Source organism: Eupeodes corollae, chromosome 1 (genome assembly GCF_945859685.1).
Source record: "Eupeodes corollae chromosome 1, idEupCoro1.1, whole genome shotgun sequence".
In the NCBI taxonomy this organism is placed as follows: domain Eukaryota; kingdom Metazoa; phylum Arthropoda; class Insecta; order Diptera; family Syrphidae; genus Eupeodes; species Eupeodes corollae.
The window spans coordinates 25,461,032-25,477,729 of record NC_079147.1 but is presented as its reverse complement, the minus strand read 5'-3'; the positions used below and the strand labels follow the sequence as shown (position 1 = coordinate 25,477,729).

The 16,698-nt window shown below is 35.5% G+C and overlaps 3 protein-coding genes across 5 annotated transcripts in view; 1 reads left to right on the top strand and 2 right to left on the bottom strand.

Annotated features, from left to right (window-relative positions):
• The first annotated feature begins 3,480 nt into the window (after nucleotides 1–3,480).
• LOC129941426 (putative nuclease HARBI1) lies at nucleotides 3,481–5,151 on the top strand. Of its 2 annotated transcripts, XM_056050045.1 has the most exons (6): nucleotides 3,481–3,760; nucleotides 3,833–4,164; nucleotides 4,235–4,338; nucleotides 4,393–4,537; nucleotides 4,596–4,730; nucleotides 4,799–5,151. In XM_056050045.1, exons 3-6 carry the CDS (start codon nucleotides 4,333–4,335, stop codon nucleotides 5,050–5,052), a joined length of 540 nt encoding a protein of 179 aa, XP_055906020.1. In that variant the 5' UTR covers nucleotides 3,481–3,760; nucleotides 3,833–4,164; nucleotides 4,235–4,332; the 3' UTR covers nucleotides 5,053–5,151. The 2 variants fall into 2 exon arrangements, with proteins under 2 accessions (XP_055906020.1, XP_055906021.1); XM_056050046.1 differs by having other exon boundaries at nucleotides 3,481–4,164.
• A 71-nt stretch (nucleotides 5,152–5,222) lies between these two features.
• Nucleotides 5,223–5,824, bottom strand: LOC129941427 (uncharacterized). The gene is made up of 2 exons (XM_056050047.1): nucleotides 5,516–5,824; nucleotides 5,223–5,451 (listed from the first exon to the last, which is right to left on the bottom strand). The coding sequence occupies exons 1-2, from the start codon at nucleotides 5,785–5,787 to the stop codon at nucleotides 5,223–5,225; spliced, it is 501 nt and encodes a 166-aa protein (XP_055906022.1). The 5' UTR covers nucleotides 5,788–5,824.
• Nucleotides 5,825–15,932: 10,108 nt separating this feature from the next.
• LOC129954131 (solute carrier family 52, riboflavin transporter, member 3-B) overlaps nucleotides 15,933–16,698 on the bottom strand; it is a 56,598-nt gene continuing 55,832 nt past the window's right edge. For both annotated transcript variants that reach the window (XM_056067830.1, XM_056067831.1), the window contains one exon: nucleotides 15,933–16,653. In XM_056067830.1, coding sequence (XP_055923805.1) covers nucleotides 16,453–16,653 — 201 coding nt within the window. In that variant the 3' untranslated portion in view covers nucleotides 15,933–16,452. The remainder of the gene's footprint in view (nucleotides 16,654–16,698) is intronic.

Genomic DNA, 16,698 nt, shown 5'->3' with positions numbered 1-16,698 from the left:
GCTGTATACTTTAGGGTTTCAGCGAAGTAAATTTGCACTAGTAAAGCATGTGCTGTGCATATCCATATATTTTGTTAGTGTAGAGCATCTGTATGCACACAAAATATGCACACCCACGAATGCAAGACCATTTACACCCGATCGTGAATTCCCCTATAGTATTTCAATGAAAAAGAGGTTGCTCTTCGTAAAGAGATTTCCAATAAGAGTTTTAATTTGGAAAAGCCTGTTATTTGGGCAGCTATTACTTCTGAAGCTGTCTTCTTTTAATATTCAACGACTTAAAACTACGCCATTACCAAAAATTCAACAGGCATTGAAATGGAATAGTTAAACCAAAATCACGCATTCCGTCGTGCCGAACGTGACATATTGAAAAGAAATAATGGAGTTTTATGAGGCACTCTGAAATGTTACCTCAAGTTTTGTCCTGGTTTTAAATCGTTAATATAATAAACTCAACATCAATGCACGAATAAATCTATTTTTTATTTTAGCGCCATTTGACAGCTTTATTGTCATTGCAATTTTGTTTGGTTTATTTCAGAATATGTATACATCAACAGTGTCTTCCTTTCTGTTCTTTAATTTATAAAATAAATAAATAAACTTTGTTCACAATGCCAGAGGTTTGAAGCTATATTACGTTCCGCAAAATATTTAGGTATCACTTAATCGTAGAATATCGTAAAGTCGGTAAGAAGTCTGTCAAAAGCCCAACTGTAGTGTAGTTAACTACAAAAGTAACAAAACAGCGGCAATATTTCATGAAAAGTCCACTGGTCGTGATATTTCGTAATAATGATTCCACAAAAACAAATGTACTCAAAAAAATTGATAGATTTTTAAGGGCAACGTAAAATGTATTCATAATTTCCTTATTTCTAGAAACACTTTGTACTATACATTTTCTTCAGAATATAAATGTTTTAATATTATAAATTTGATTTAATAAAAGCAAAATTTAGATTTTCAAGTTATTGAATAGTGATGAATTAAAATACTAACTGATCTACTACTTCACTTTCACTTTCACTACTCGGTATGTGTATAACAGAGGTCTTTGGCATAATTTGCATATCTAAACAGGTGACCTAAGAACAAGAATAAATCTGTTTTATTGATCCAAAAAAGGGTTTTGAAAATAATAGGCAACATAACTATATCCAACAAATTTACATTTTTGTCGGTGCACAGTAAGTTTCATGAATTTCTTTGTTTTGCTGATATTTTAAAAAACATTGTTCCACACCTTCAAGAATTCAGCTCACTTTCGGATGTACTTTCAAATATAGAGATTCTTTTTTAACCGCACTTCGAGAATGTGGAATCCTTTACCCAACTCTGTTTATCATTCAATATACACTGGTATCTCCTCCTATACCTTTCCGTACGATATAAAAATATATGTACTTAAATATAAACATAAAACAGGCACTAATAACCAATTGAGTGTCTCTAAATTATAAAAAAATATATAACTTTATTTTAGAATTATATAATAAATCCACCGTTCCAGCGTTGTTTTTACACGTTTTCAAACTGAATCTAATATTTTTCTATTTTTTTAAAAGAAATATACGCAATTAATTTACAAAAAACATTAAACGTTCATTTTTGTTTTCAAAAAAAATAAGACTTTAAGACCTATTCTGCTATTAACGCGGATCGTATATTCGATTCACACATCCTATTCCCTTTCACACCGTCTTTGCATTCTGCTATCCATCGGGTGAACTACATTATCCCAAACCAATTTGACATTCAAATAAACAGCTGTTCATGTAAAATCTGGGGAATGTTGGATAAATTGTTTTGATTCATTATAAATTAATTTTAATCAATACAACTAAACAGAATAATTTGTCTAATTTTTGGAAATGGGCAGTATTTGACTTTTTATTCGAATTTTAAGTACAGGAATAAGAGAATCCTCAAACAGAGAGCTCCGGAGAAATGTTAAAAGGAGTCTTCCTTCCCCTAAGAATGTTAATATTCTTTTATTTATAAAACAAATATACTAAATTTAGCAATAAATTAGTTTTCACTTCCAAAAATTAACAAACCAGACATCAAATGAAAAATCCGCTGCATTTTATATGCGGATCTGAATTGTATCGAATGAATGCTTTCACGTGATTAGAAGAATACCGCGCAGTATTAGCGACTTTACCGACACACACAGATTCACTTCGAATGAGTAGCAGAAAAATGATTAGTGTAAATTGAAGTAAAATTCCCCCCGATGAATAGCAGAATAGGCCTGTTTATCACTGAATTTAAAATTGTATCATTCTTTGTTAATTTTTATTTCGATTCAATCATCGATTTAATATTATAGCTTACTTACACTTTGATCTTTATATTTCTTCTTCTGAGGTAATTTCTCTAAAGGTGATCACAGTTTTCCTCCGAAATCTTGTGATTCAACACTTTTAAGACATTTTTAAGCCACGTGAAAGATAAGGTCTCCGCATTGGCTCCTCAAAAGTCGATTCAAGACCTTACAAATGAAATTCGTCAAGTAATCCAAGAATGGACTATAGAAAATTTAATGAAACACCCTTCTTTAAAATGAAGTAAACATCCCTTGCATTTAAGAAATAATAATTTTTTAATATTGAAATTAACCTTCTTATTGTAAGCCATTCTGTTAAAAAACATTGTATACATAATCGTTCTCCCAATATTGAAGCAGTTTAAAACCAATTATGCAGCAGGTAGTATATATACATGTATTATCAAGCATTTGAAGGCAAAAATTATATTTTCAATCGTGTTCTCACATAAAATTAATATTTTTTTAGAAAATCCAAATTTGTACACTCAAAAATACTAAATAATATTTTTAGCTTTTCTATTGCTATTGTAAGGTGCTGATTTAGGTCGTTTTCGTGCTTAGAAGCCATTGTATTTATATTTATTTTATGATATTATCATTACGTATATCGCAAACATCCATAAAAGCAGAAGAATAAAAGCTTCTTTTATCTGCCATCAATCGTGTTCTCGAATGTGCTAACATTTCACACCCTGATGCAAATAATGATTTCATACGTTGCCTTGCTCGCTGTGCGCACAGTATTTATTTCAATTCTTTCATTCTCGAATTATTCTCATGCATCTCATGCGGCTTTATATACCATAAAACAAAATTTCGTGTGTTCTCCTTCCCCAACATATGATTTGTCCAGTGTATTTTATTTTTGTGTATATACGATTGCCACTGATAAATGTCAGCTGATTCTTTGTTTACGTTTTGTTTTTCAGGGGAAATGTGGGCATTGTTAACAAAATGTCTGTTTGAAGTTAGGCATTGAAATGGATTATGGGAACCGGAACTTGGCACTGGTGTTTGTCTTGTTGGATTAGTCGTTATTTTGAATATTTGTTTAGAGTTTACAAAATCAAGATTTTTAAATTACATTATTACTTTTTAATAAATATTTTGTGATTCAGGGGGGTCATTCCGTAAAACGATTATCGTTAGACGATATCGTTTCGACGATAGTCTCACTTCACGTAAGACGATAATCGTCAAAGCGATATCGTCAAAACGATAGCGTTTGCACGATAGCTAAATAGGTATCGTCTGTCATTAATTTCCAAATTCAACTAAGCAAATTGAAGTCAACATGTTTCGACGTAATTTACTTTTGTTACAAAGTGGAAATGAAAACTCAAAAAAAAAAAAACAATTAATACGTTTACGAAGACAATTAAGAGATGAATCAGACCCTCTTTCTGTTCCAACCCATATGTAAGCATTTTATTTTATATACAAACGAAAATATGTACATATTACTTGTAAAATAATTTAACAAAATTGTAGTTTTATTCAACGTTTTCGCATTTCAAAAGAGGCCTTTATAATGATACTGGAAACAATAAATTTGCCAGACGGTAGTCGTTCTACATACATACCTTCAATATTAAGATTTGCTATAACTATTGAGACTTTGGGTGGCGGAGGGTACCAATGGTTGACAGGCAACGATTTTGGACTCGCTCTTGCACAAAGCACATTATCCAAAATAGTTTCGGAAACAACAAACGTTATGGAAGCCAAGCTATGTCCCCTGTAGATAAAATGGAGTCTATCTGGGGAAAACGAAAAGTCCGAAATAAAGCAATGGTTTTATCAAAAATTTTCAATACCAGGAGGTTAAGTATAGAACGAATATTGACAAAAACCATAAATTGCAAATAGTTATTCACTGAAGATGTACTCTAGTTGTAGGTTGCATAGATGGCACACATTTTTATTTACAAAGACCACGGGAAGACGAACAAATATTCTTTAACAGGAAGGGAAAACACAGCGTAAATGCAATGGTTGTAAGTAATACTGAAACAACGATATGAAAATCTATTAATCGATTTTGTTTTAAGATTTGTGATCATAAAATGAGGATAATGGCAATTAATGCTAGATACGGTGGATCTGCACACGACTCATTCGTATGGAAACATTCAAATGAAAGACAATTTTTCGAAAACACTTTTAATGTACGAGAACATAACTATTGGCTTTTGGGTAAAAAAAACAACACTTCATATGTTATAAATAACTCATTATAACCAAAATTTTGTAGGTGATAGTGGATATCCATTAGAACCTTGGTTGCTTTCACCATATAGAAGCTCATCCGATGAAACGAAAAGTCATTTTAATAATGTTCATGCAAAAGCTAGAAATGTAATTGAACGTTGTATCGGTATTTTGAAAGGTAAGCAATATGGGAAATTACAAATTAACTTATTTCAAGACATCAATACACATTTTTGGAATCCTCAGGTCGATGGAGAATTCTCTTGGAAGAAAGAAAGAGTTGCTACGAACCGATAAAAATTGCTACCTTTGCAAATGTTTGTGCTGCTCTACATAACATATGTATATATTATAATGTTGAAAATGGTAACATTTTAATAGAGGACGAAAACTTCCCTAGCTATGGATTGAGCGAATCGCAAATATCAAGTGAAAACAATGCAATGAAGCAATTAGCAATTAATATAAGAGATGATATAAAAAATTCGTTTTTGACATGATTATTTATTATTATTTAAATATATTTATACTAGGTATATTTCTGAAAAAAAAAAATTAACACACAAAAACAACTGCATAAATTAGCATACATAACAAGAAACTAAACACAAAAATTCTATAGTTTAAGCAAAAAAAAAAATGAATTCAAATATAAAATTAATCACACAACTTAAAAATATCCTTTCTGCAATTGCTTTTCTGCAATGTCGTTGCGTCTTTCCAGTTGTTCAATGACTCTGGCTTGGAACATTGCATCTTGCTCATTTCTCTCTCTCAAAATGTTCAATAATTTATCCTGAAAAATTGAATCATTTTCAATTTGAGCATTCAGTAACTCGTTTGTATCCTTCTGTTTTCGGCGTTTAGGGGTACTGGCTGCCACGAAGGGGGTTGAATATCTATATTTCATAGGAAGAACAATATTTATAATGTAGAAAGTTAACAAAATTTTACGAAACCAACCTTTTCCTGTTTTGTACAGGCTCATTTCCTGGGGAATGCTGTGGACTTTTGACTATTTTTGAATCCGAGGAAGATGGGGCTGTCGATGGTGCTGCTGATGCTAACGCCGATGCAACTGACAGAGTTGTTGCGGCTGTGGATGGGCTTGGAGCTCCAAAAGAAGGGCACTTCAATCCGGATACTGCCTTCCGAATTGATGTCAACTGAATTATTTTTTCATCATCCTCCGTAATTTCTACTTCTTCGAATGGCCCACCTCCGGTTTTTTGCATGGACAACAAATTTTGGCTCAGTTTTTTCTTGGCTCAATATTTGTAATCAGTCCACACCTACATATGTATGTACATAAAATATTTATAAAACAAGTTATTTACACAATCAACATCATATTTACCTTCCTCCAACCAGCAATGTTTTTCATAGGTGGGCCATTCGAATATAAAATCTCAGCCAATTCGGCCCACAACTTAATTAGGTCCGCCTTCCCTTGTAAAGAATTAGGTTTATACCCATTGGCCAAGGAAGGATGCTCATCCATAAATTTGATACACATTTGGAACTGATTTTGTGTTACTGACCTATGTATTTACAAAATTATATATTTAGATTTATCAATTTAAAAACATATCATACAAAAATAAACTTACATTTTGAAACAAGAGTTTTATCATCAGCGGCAACAAATAAAAACACTAAAAGTAACAGTAAAAATAAACTTCACAAAGTAATTAGCATGTTTGGTAACATGACATTTTTTACAAATTTTCAAAATTTCTCATAGAGAAAAACCAAGTTTAATAACATTTTCAAGTTATCGAACAAGCATTATCTTTCGTTGAGTTCATTTTGACATTTCAGTCATACTGAACGATCTTATACCGAAAACGATTGACGAGACGATAGCGATAAAGTTACGTGAAGCAAATTATTGACGATATCGTTAATGATAATCGTTTTGACGATTATCTTTTCGAAAATTACGGAATGACTCCCCAGATCTTCAACATCGTTCTGAAAAGAATTGTACAAAACTCAACTGTCAACAATAGAGGGACAATGTTTCAAAAGTCTCTCCAATTACTCGGATACGCCAATAATATTGACATAATTGGATGATCAAAAATGTCTATGGAGCGTTTTTGAGCGGCCAACGTAAGCAAAGAAGACAGGTTTAGTTATCAATGGATTCAGGGTAAGACCAAGTATATGCTGTTATCAAGTAAGTGCATTGAACGACGATGTGTTGGACAAAATGTCAACATGGGCCGCTTAAACTTTGAGGTATTCAATGAATTTGTTTACCTAGGCACCGCTTTAAATTCAGACAACACCAGCGCTGAAAACAATCAGAGAATGACTCTTGCAAATCGTTCCTCTTTCGGGATTAGAAGGAAACTGAGTATTAAAATTCTGTCTCAAGCAACTTAAGTCCGCAAGTGGGAAAGGACCCCAACTAACTTGGCGTGCGAAACCGGAAACAGTTTAAATAACTACCTAACTTTGAAATTTTAAAAAGTTAACAGAAGTTGAATCTTAAAAGTTTTTTTTTTTAATTATTAAAGAATTTGCAGGAATTGAATGTGATGTTAAAGATTTAATAAAACAAAGATATTCTGTAAAGGTGTGGTAATTAGTCATGCTTGAATGGGGCGTCACTCCAAGTACAAATTCAAAATTGAATAAATGTAATACTTCAGTTTTAAATTTATTACTATTAAAATTGAATCGCAATTTGACTGCCGTTCAGAGTGGTTGTGTTTTTTTTTTTTGAGAACTGTGAATTTATACGAAAAATAAAACCAATTAAAAGTTGAAAAGAAATAATATTTAAATTTGTGTAAAATGGCGAATAGTGCAAATCATTCGCATTTGCCTACCGTGCCTCCGGACAAATTACAAAATAGTTTAGTTCTTCCATACCAAATGATTAGTGAACAAGATAAAAGAACGATATCGAACAATGTATAAAAAGGTTCTTTGGTGCGATGATGATGTCTGGACCAATTCCACAAGTAAGAGCCTCAACTATCAATGATAGTGCAACAGAGGAAACTCTATGTAAACTTCTATCGAACGACAAGGAAATTAACACTCAAGTTATAGCGCGCAAAAGGCGCCAATCATATTCACACAGGGAGGCGAAAAAAGTAGCTATTGAAGCTCCAAAAAATAGAAATTATTATGCTCCTTTGGATACGGACGAAAACGAAGCGTAACATAATTCTGCAAAGGGTATCAAGGAAGCCCAAAGTAACGGACGCAACAATAATATCATCAGATCCGGCAAAGTCAACAGCAGCGATGACATCAATAAGAAGACGACTCAACAGCAAACCGAGGAAGATTCATGGTGTCCTCCGACCTTCACCAAAGGACTTTCATCAAAAACAGTAATTGAATTTTTAAGTAAGTCAAAGTATGATTTAAATAATATAAAATTTGTTACAAACGGGTTTTGTAGATTGAAGATATTTGTAAGGGGGATTGAATATGGAATATTTTAAGAAGTGTAGCATTGATGCCTTTACTTTTACTCCTAAACAAAAGAAAAAGTTTAATTTGGTTCTTAAAGGCCTAAGTGGTAATTTCTCACCGGTGGAAGTGCAGAAGGAGTTTCTGAAAATGGACGCCTCTTTGGCGCTTACAGTTAAAAAATTTGAGACCAAGTGGTCGAAAGAAAATGAGATTCCCTTGGATCTCTTCCATTGCGTTTTGGAGGATAGGGAAAGCATGGTGAAAATTAAAAAAATTAGTTCTTTGTTGAGACATAGAATTCGGTGGGATTCTGTCAGAAGTTCGGGGACTCGACAGTGTTACAGATGCCAAAGGTTTGCGCATGTTTCAAATTACTGCTCTTTCGCATTAAGATGCGTCAAGTGTCTGCAGTTCCATGAATTCGGAAAGTGTGAAGTAGGTCCAAAAAGTGAATCTTCTGTGGCGTCATGTGTGAACTGTGGAAAGGCAGGCCACCCGGCAAGCTACAAAGGTTATCCTAGTCGTGTAGAATACTTTAAAAAAAGGAATCTATCTTGGCTGCTATTAAGAGTAGTAAGGCTGGTTTAAGGAATTCGGTTATTAGCCAGGTTAACAAAGTTCCGAACCTAAGCTTCAACAAATTCCGGCCTCAGCACAGCCCAATGTAGTACCTGAAAACGATATTTCGGACTTTATGGAGGAATCTAACAAACTCTTTGGCTTACCAATAAGCCAATTAATTGCCAAAATTAGAGATTTTTGGCCAAAATACAACAAGTTGGATGATAACCAAAAACCAGGTGCATACCTGTCTTTCATTGCCTCTCTTTCTCCCCACTCACCATGAATATTAACGTAATAACAGCCAACATCAATTCTTTTTCATACGACAAGCAAGTTTAAGTAGATCTTCTTCTAAAGGATACTCTTCCTACTGCAATTCTTTTACAAGAAACTTGTATTAAAAAAAAACAGAGTTAAAAGCAGTTTTAACCAAAACTATGGTTGTTTTAGAAACAATGAAGGTAGTGGTACCGTCATCCTACTTAAAAACTCATTCCAAAGTTCTTAAGTGTTTTTTTCAAACAATATAATATCCGCCACCATAGCTTCAATACCTATAAAATCAATTAACTCATCTAAAGTTTTAGCATTAGTTTCAGTTTCCATTCCGTGCAACATCGGTTCTGGTATGATTCCGGCCCTTAATGATCTTTTCGCTTGCTTAGGTAACTTTGATTGATGTTCAAATGGTAGACATGTGCATTCAAGAGGACACAAGCGTCCACAGGTTTTTTCTTAAAACCAACCTCTGTCTATCAACTACTACTCTCACCACCACGTGGTGAACATCGGGTGCCTAGTACCTCAACTGGAGATTGGGTTCCAACCCCAGTGGAAAGTTGTTGGGGGCAGCAAACGAGAGAGGTGGAGAGAGGTGTTTCCACTAAGGTGTTTCCACTAACCTCTCCTTATCCAGACGGCAGCGGAGGAATTCCCGAGATGGAATCAACGGTGGCGTCTACAGTTCCAGTAAGGTTGAACTACTTAGTGAACACCTTATAGGGCTTCTTCGACTTATTCGGAGCCCAGGCCTGTAAGGAGCGGTTTTATCCGGCTCCCCATCCTTGGAGTTATACTTAGGATCTGGCCCTCCAGGTTGGGGGTTGTGCGTCGGGGTGACTTCCTGGCCACGTAAAAGCTTTCAAAGTTGCGAAGCACCAACAAGCCTCGGATACGGACGGATTTACTGTTGACAACCAAAGCAAACGAATAAAGGACAACGAACTTCGGATATGCACGTTGAATGTTAGGTCCCTTAACAGACCACGTGCGGCCGAAGAATTAGCGGAGGCCTTAGAACGATATAAAGCAGATATCACCGCCATCCAGGAAATACGATGGGATGGGCCGGGCAAAAAGAGGATGAAAAACTGCGATATTTACTATGGTGACTGCTACCACGAAAACCAACAGCGCTTATTTGGATGCGGATTCGTCATTGGAGCCAGATTTAGGCAAGAAGTCTTGAGCTATAGGTGCATCAATGAGAGCCTCATGACCATACGCATCAAGGCTAAATTCGGCAACATTAGCCTGATATGCGCGTACGCCCCTACAGAAGAGAAAGACAACAACACCAAAGATATGTTCTTCGAGCTCTTAGATAAAACATATGAGCAGTGACCTAGCTAAGATATTAAAATAGTCCTGGGCGATTTTAATGCCAAGCTAGGAAGGGAAGACATCTTTGGTGGAATAATCGGGAAAAACAGCCTGCACGACAACACTTCCGACAATGGATTCAGGCTCATAGATTTTTGCTGCGGGGCGAAACGTCATGGTAGCCAGTACGCGTTTTCCACACCTCAACATCCACAAAGGAACTTGGACTTCTCCAGATCAATCTACCGTCAACCAGATTGACCATATTGCGATCGACGCCAGACACGCTTCCAGCATTATGGATGTACGAACTTTCCGAGGAGCTAACATCGACTCGGACCACTACCTCGTTGTAGCCAGGGTAGCACTTCGGATTTCCAGACCCAAGGCAAAACAGGGAGAAGATACAACGTCGAACAGCTACAATCGCCAGAGATCGCCAAATCCTTTTCCGACCGAGTGACAAGTAACCTTTCTCGAAGTTCTCTGCCGCCAACACAATGTATCGAAAACCAGTGGCAACATTGCCAAGATGCAATCAGAGAAGCCGCCTCTGATGTGCTAGGTTTCAAACAGCCACCAACAAGGAACCCCTGGTTTGATGAGGAATGTCGGCAGGCAAATGCAGCCAAACAACAGGCACGCAAAGCGGCGCTGCATAAAAGGACGAGAGCTGCTCGTGAGCTCTATGAGCAGAAGAGGTGAGAGGAACGCCGACTTTTCAGAAGAAAAAAGAGAGGGCATGAGAAGCGTGCGGTCGAAGATGTTGAGAGGTATAAAAGCAGGAATGAGGTTCGAAAGTTTTATGAACAGGTGAAACGAAATTCACAGGTACATAAACCTAGAACCGAAGGCTGCAAAGACGAAAGTGGAAACATCATAGTGGAACCGCAGTCAATGCTGAGGATATGGAAGGACCACTTCTGCAGACTGTATAACGGCGACGAAGAACTGAATTCCGCTGTCAGGCAGGATGACCCATTCGATATAGACGACGAAAGCCAACAATCCCGTCCTCCCGACTTAGACGAAGTAAAGATTGCCATATCTAAGTTGAAGTCTAATAAAGTCGCTGGAGCAGATGGCTTGAATGCCGAGCTCTTTAAAGCAGCTGGAGATAAGTTGGTTAGGAGCATGCACCAACTTATCTGTAAGATATGGTCGGAAGAAAGCATGCCCGATGAATGGAACTTCAGTATTGTTTGCCCGATCCTGAAAAAAGGAGACCCTCTAAATTGCACCAACTATAGAGGAATCAGTCTACTTAACATCGCCTATAAAATCTTCTCTGCCATAATATGTGAACGTCTAAAGCCCATCGTCAACAACCTGATAGGTCCTTATCAGTGTGGTTTTAGACCAGGAAAGTCCACAGTTGATCAAATATTCACATTACGGCAGATCCTGGAAAAAACTCAAGAGCACCAAATCGACACCCACCATCTTTTCATCGATTTCAAGGCCGCATATGACAGCATCTACAGGGACGAGCTGTATAGAGCCATGACTAGTTTTGGCATCCCTGCCAAACTCGTCCGTTTGTGCAGGATGACCATGGAGAATTCACGCTGCTCCATAAAGGTTGGAAACAACTTAACATAACCTTTTGATGTCAAAAAAGGTTTTAGACAAGGTGATGCGCTGTCATGCGATTTTTTTAACATCGTGCTTGAAAGAATAGTGCAGAGCTCACACGTCAACACTAGAGGCACTATCTTTCAAAAGTCTGTCCAATTACTGGCATATGCTGATGACATTGACATAATCGGAAGAACTCAGCGTGATGTCAATGGGGCTTTCGTGAGTATTGAGGCAGAGGCGGCAAAAATGGGTTTAACGGTTAATGAGGGCAAAACAAAGTACATGCTGTCGTCTAGAAAGGACATACAACACCGACGTTTTGGTCAAAACGTCACAATCGACAGACATACCTTTGAGGTAGTCAAGGACTTCGTCTACCTAGGCTCCGCTGTAAACGCAGAAAACAACACCAGCGCTGAGATCAAACGCAGAATAACTCTTGCTAACCGCTGTTTCTTTGGACTAAGAAAGCAATTGAGTGGTAATGTCCTCTCTCGAGGGACCGTGTGAGGTGACTTCAACTCACGGCATTTTTCTATGGGGTGACTCGAAAATAAATTTTAACGGTTTTCACTTTGCCAACTGGTACTCTAATTATCACTTTCTTGACTTTGACCTTGCCGCAGCCGTAGGTCCTACTCGTCCTAGTTCTGGCTCACATATTGATTTTTTTAAAGATACAAACTGGGCCAATTTTAATCGTTCTCTTGAAGCAAAGCTGACCAATATTGCTGTTCCAACCGATCGGAACTTATCAAATGAAGAAATTGATGTATACATAGATTTTCTGTCCAACACCTTAACTGAGTGCATGAATTTATTCAGCAAGAATAAAAAAACTCGGCCCTAACCATTTTAATATTTGTAATGATACCCTTAAGTTGTTCAGGTTGAGAAAAGTATGGAAAAAAAAGTTGAAAAGAATTTTCCACCGGTTTGATTTGAATTAGTTGTCTAAGCAAAATCATTAAAGACAAAGTAAGAATCGAAGTTAACGAGCGATTAGAGAAGAATTAAATAGCTTAAAGCCTTCGGCAAATGTATTCAGAGTCATTGATCGGATAACTGGTAGAAAAAATAAAAGTAGGGACGTCAATTCTCAAGTGTAACTTGGGGCGATAGAGTGCTCACCTCTCCTTGTGACAAAGTAAAAGCATTTGAACAATTCTATGCGGATCTTTATTCCTTGAAAACGCCTACAGTAGACATTCAAAATTCACTGTTAGCAGCATGGAATGGTGACTTGATTCTTACTACCTTTTCGCCAACTAACCGATCTAATACCATATCTAATGAATTTCTTGCGTCGGTCGTCGATAAGCGATCAACTCTCCTGCACCTATTTTCAACGCATCACCACCAGCCCCACCACACCGCAAAAAATAAAAACAAAACAGTTTTGTTTTCATTTGTGAAGAATGATCTTGGTGTATTATGAGTTAAGGCCCAACTATAATAGGCATAAGCTAGCATATGCGCGCATAAGTAAACGTGCGAATACAAAGAATCACAATACGAGTGAACATAATGGAGTCTAGCTCCGTTTCGTTCAATTTTTCTCAGTTTCCTTAACTTAAGCACACTTAAGCAAGAGCGATCCCAGTCGCTCGCCGCATAAGTAAAATCTGACATTTAGATACGTGAGCAAAATTGCATTATGGCTATGCAGTAATTTCGTTAACTTAAGTGAATTATCGTTGGGTTTTTGACATAAGCTTATGTTTGCTTATGCCTATTATAGTTGGGCCTTTACTGTGCACTAGGATTATGACAGGCCGAAAGGCATTAGTAGTTAGTGTTATAGTTTAACTTAGAGTGTCCGTATGGGACCATGAAGTTAGTTGTAAGTTATGGATAATTAGTCTAGTTTTATGAATTTTTGTCTAGCTTTAAGATTAAATAAATAAAAATGAATTTGAAAAAAAACTAAGATTATGAGAGGAAAAGAACATACAAAAATGATTTCAGATTTGTCTTTGCCTTAGTTTTCATTCATAGGAAAGAGGACGAGCAACATAGCTTTCGTGTATTCATTTAGTGAATGTGTTGAACTTTTTAAAAAAGCTCTTTTCTTTGGTTGGTTTCAGTTTCATATATCATTTCTCTCCATAAGGGTGAGACATCTGTATATTTATTATCTGTGCTTTTAGTTTCTACATTTAAAAGGTTGCTCCTGATATTTTTGACTTTACAATTTATCTTGCATTTGACATCGAACTTAGGCTTGAGTATTATATATGCGACGGAAACATAATAAGAACTTGAGTAAGTAACAAATTCATTTTTATTAGAATATAATATATACAGAGTTAATAATTATTTATATGAATATAAAAGCTATGACTAAGCCGTCATTCAGCCTGGTTGGTAAATATAGGTACTTTTATTATTTATAATATTTAAAACTTTAGATAATAGATACAAAAATCAAACATATTCTGTTATTAAAAGCATTCGGTATTTGTAAATTGCACTCAAAAAGTTGCTTAACATTTTCCAGTCCCATCCGTTTAGAATTTGAAGTGTTTCTTGCATTGTTAATGTTTGTTTACCAAAGAAACTTATCCTTTGTTGTTTAAATATAGGACATATACTTATAACATGAAAGCAATCCTCTTTGGATTTAAGATTACAAAGGGTACAAGGTACAAGTTGTAAGGATTACCGTTTAAACTGAGTGTCTCGCTTCTTGCTTTAAAGATTAAAGATATTTCTTTGTAACTCAGTGAATCGTTGAAGTAATTTCTACTATTAAGGTTAAAATCAAGTTGAGAGTATAAAAGTCTGCTGTCAGATTCGCAGGCCTTAATAATGAATGCATCTCGTATTGAGTCTTCATTCTTTTGGATAATTTTATAGAGCTGATCTTTTACATTGCACAAGTTGTTTATGTCTATACGGAGCATTTCTCCGCAAGAGCTTCCAATATATTGCCATTTCGCGAACCACCAATCCTTATTCCTCAATTCATATAAAAGCATCTTTTTGGATACTCTGGAGTTCTGAAAAGCACATATTTTGATTATAAAATCAGCCTGTGCTTTAAGTGTATTTGTCATGAGTTGAGGTAAGCCTGTTTCCAAGTAGATTGCGTAACTTGGTGTGTTGAGTGGAAGATTGAAAAGTTTTTTCAAAAAATTCCTTTGGAATTTCTCAATAACCTCATATTCCTCTGATCCCCAAACCTGAGAGGCAAAAATTTTGTATTTGGCTGATAATTGTATCCTGTCGTTTGAAAAAACTTTTTTCCATGTTGAATTCAACAAACTCTGCGAAGTGTTGACCTTCTCTAATAGGTGTTTGTTAAAATCCAAAGTTGAGTTTAACTTGACTCCTAAGTACTTTATTTCTTTAGATATTTCCAAGAGATTCCCATTGTAGAACCATCTATTCCGAGTTTGAGATTGTACGGATCGTGAGAAAATCATCACTTTGGATTTAGCGGTATTGATGGTCAGCCCCCATTTGTTGCAGTAAGACGCCAACCGATTTATCATCAATTGTAAATTTTCAGGTGATTCGGACAATAGGACGAGATCATCTGCGTATAACAAAACATTTATTGTAGTACTTGCGATATTTATGGCTCCAGGAAGGTCATCTACTACGTCATTTATAAAAAGCGAGAAGAGCAGAGCGCTGAGCAGGCAACCTTGTTTCACTCCCGTACTTATAACAAACCATTTTGAATAAGCCGAACCATCCCATACTGCTGCATTTGTTTCAGTGTACATTTCTTTGATTACATTTATGAACTTCGAAGATATGCCCAGTTGCGATAGTTTATAAAAGAGCGCGTTTCTGTTCACTAGATCGAAGGCTGCTTTAAAATCGACAAAAAACGAGTACACTTTTTTATTCCTTGCTTGGAAAGCTTTTACAATTGTATATATTATATTCTAATAAAAATGAATTTGTTACTTACTTACTTACTAATTAGAACTTGTTATTTTTTCGTATAGATCTTTTGATTGAGCTACATTAAATTCTGTAACCTCATGAGTTAAGTGTGATCAATTCTCCTTTTATTTTATTTATATTACATTATGATAAATTAATAAAACTTTAAATTACGATTGCCCTGATAGTCCCGTCGTCATCATGATTTACAACGTGGTAACGAGCCGAAGAACATTGCCCCCTTTATTATTGAAATTAAGAACATACTCTGCTGAGCGTATTTTAAACAATAGCGTGTTGTTATACAAGAAAAACTTTCTTTTATTTAAATGAAGTCCCCCTTCCTTAGGTGGTATCTTTAATTGTGTATAATATGTGTATATTTTAGGAAAACAATTTGTTTGTGTCTTTAACATTTAAAAAACATAATATTTAATATTATTTTATACTTATTATCTTTCAGTTTAAGACTTGTTTGGTTTTAGACTTGTTTTAGGTTTTGTTCTATCAAAATGAAAATAATTAAGTACAATATTTTAAATTTCTTAAATTTTTAGAACTTTAGAAAATTTGAACAATATAAATTTTAGTTAACATAATAATTATATGGAGTCTACTCCAGTCATCATCATTTTCAAGTAATGATTTTATGCCATTATGACAAATTGCATGAATTACATGAATTCTTCATGAATTCTTTAAAAACAAAAATACATATGTTGTTAATTATTTATGAACTTTACAAAATTTGAATATTTAGAGAGTATCACACATTTTGTTATTCATCTAGTTTCAAACAGTCGATGGTATTATTGTTAGCCGCAAGTTTCTTCGTATGACTTAAAACTTGAAGTGTAGTTTATGAGAACAAATATCAATACTGAACCGACAGCAGAGCCAATTTGTGAAACGGCTCCTGTCCACACCAGCGATTTGCCTCCTTGAGCGCGCATCACCGATGTTATGCATAGTTTGACATAACTTATGATTCCAATCAGGAGAGTCCATACGATTATCTGAAAAAAGCAAGAATTTAAAGTCAATCAAATATTCAATCGAAA